General features: G+C 41.3%; 1 protein-coding gene across 1 annotated transcript; it reads left to right on the top strand.

Moving 5' to 3' along the window:
- Positions 1-894: 894 nt before the first annotated feature.
- Positions 895-1,147, top strand: LOC123930506 (signal transducer CD24-like). The gene has a single exon (XM_045986735.1). The coding sequence runs from the start codon at positions 911-913 to the stop codon at positions 1,145-1,147; it is 237 nt and encodes a 78-aa protein (XP_045842691.1). The 5' UTR covers positions 895-910.
- Positions 1,148-1,437: the final 290 nt, after the last annotated feature.

Below are 1,437 nucleotides of genomic sequence, written 5' to 3'. Positions count from 1 at the left end.
TCTCCAAGGGGATAAGACATAGCTGAGATATCAGTAATAATGACTTGGATTAGTGGCAGTCATCATGATAATTGTGATGGAAATGATATTTTACATTTTCTGGCTATCCACAGACTTCTTGATACCCACACCTCTCAGTCTGCCCACCTTCCTCCATCTTGGGAACTCCTGTTGTTGTATTAAAAACTGCTCTTACATGTGCTCTCTTCTCTGAAACCTTCACTGAGTGAATTTTTGATCTTTTGAACCATTTCGCTGTTTACATGATTTTGATGCACATAGGTTCCTACCCTCAGGTAGTTGATACTCTATGCAGTGTCCTGATTTGCATTGAGTCTCCCCTGTTTTTGTTTGGGGTGCATATTTTACTTGGGACTATTCTGTGCTTACAGCAGTTACTATGCACAGTTATTGCTTTAAAATTTTTAATAGGTTATAATTGTTTTCACATATAGTGAATAAGCCAGTATATATTTGTCTTTTGGTTGGGTATTCATCTAAGAGATGTATCTCTTAGACCTTAACTAAAGAAGATAAACCTAACTATTCCTCTTGTGATATTTCTTTCTCTCTCTCCATGGAGACCTCATGGAGAATATGACCGATGAACTACAAAAGTTAGTGGTCATGACAAGTCACATCTAGGCTAGACATGGTTTTATTTTATGTTCACTATATACATGACTCCTTCATTAACCTTATTTGTAGGGTTTTGAAAGATCAATGTATTTTAGCAGAGCTATCAAAGGCATTAAATAGTAAATAATCCAGAAAGATTTTGCCTACTTTTGATGCAGATCTTTAAAAAGTGCATAGAATAGACCTTGCCTGCGCCCGCCCGGAGCCAGCGGTTCTCCACTCACCCCGCATCCAGTGAGACGCACCGCGCACCGACGCCGACAGAGCGGACATGGGCAGAGCGATGGTAGCCAGGCTTGGACTGGGGCTGCTGCTTCCGGCGCTGCTCCTACCCACGCAGATTTATTCAGATCAAACAAATGTAACAGTTCCAAGCAACACCTCCTCCCAGAGTACCTCGACTGCTCCCAATCCAGCTAATACCACCACCACACCAACTGGCGGTGCTCTGCAGTCAACAGCCAGTCTCTTCGCAATCTGGTTCTCCCTTCTACAGCTCTACTGTTAAAAGACCCAGGCCAAGAAATATCTATACTTCCCCATCTTCTAAACCCAATCCAAATGGCGTCTAGACATCCAGTGTGACAAGGAAAAAACAGGTCTTCATCGTATCTGCTAATTCCACACCTTATTTTATTGACACCAAAAATGTTGAGGATCCCAAATTTGATTGGTTTGAAGAACATGTGAAGGGTTTGACTAGGTGATGAATTTCTATTCAATCTGCTGGCGTTTCATGTACAAGATGAAGAGACAACATCCAAGATTAGTTAAGAGATAATTTCTTTAAATGTGGCT

Source organism: Meles meles, chromosome 19, assembly GCF_922984935.1.
Source record: "Meles meles chromosome 19, mMelMel3.1 paternal haplotype, whole genome shotgun sequence".
Classification (NCBI taxonomy): domain Eukaryota; kingdom Metazoa; phylum Chordata; class Mammalia; order Carnivora; family Mustelidae; genus Meles; species Meles meles.
The sequence above is the reverse complement of the archived record's forward strand: the minus strand, read 5'-3'. Positions and strand labels throughout refer to the sequence as shown.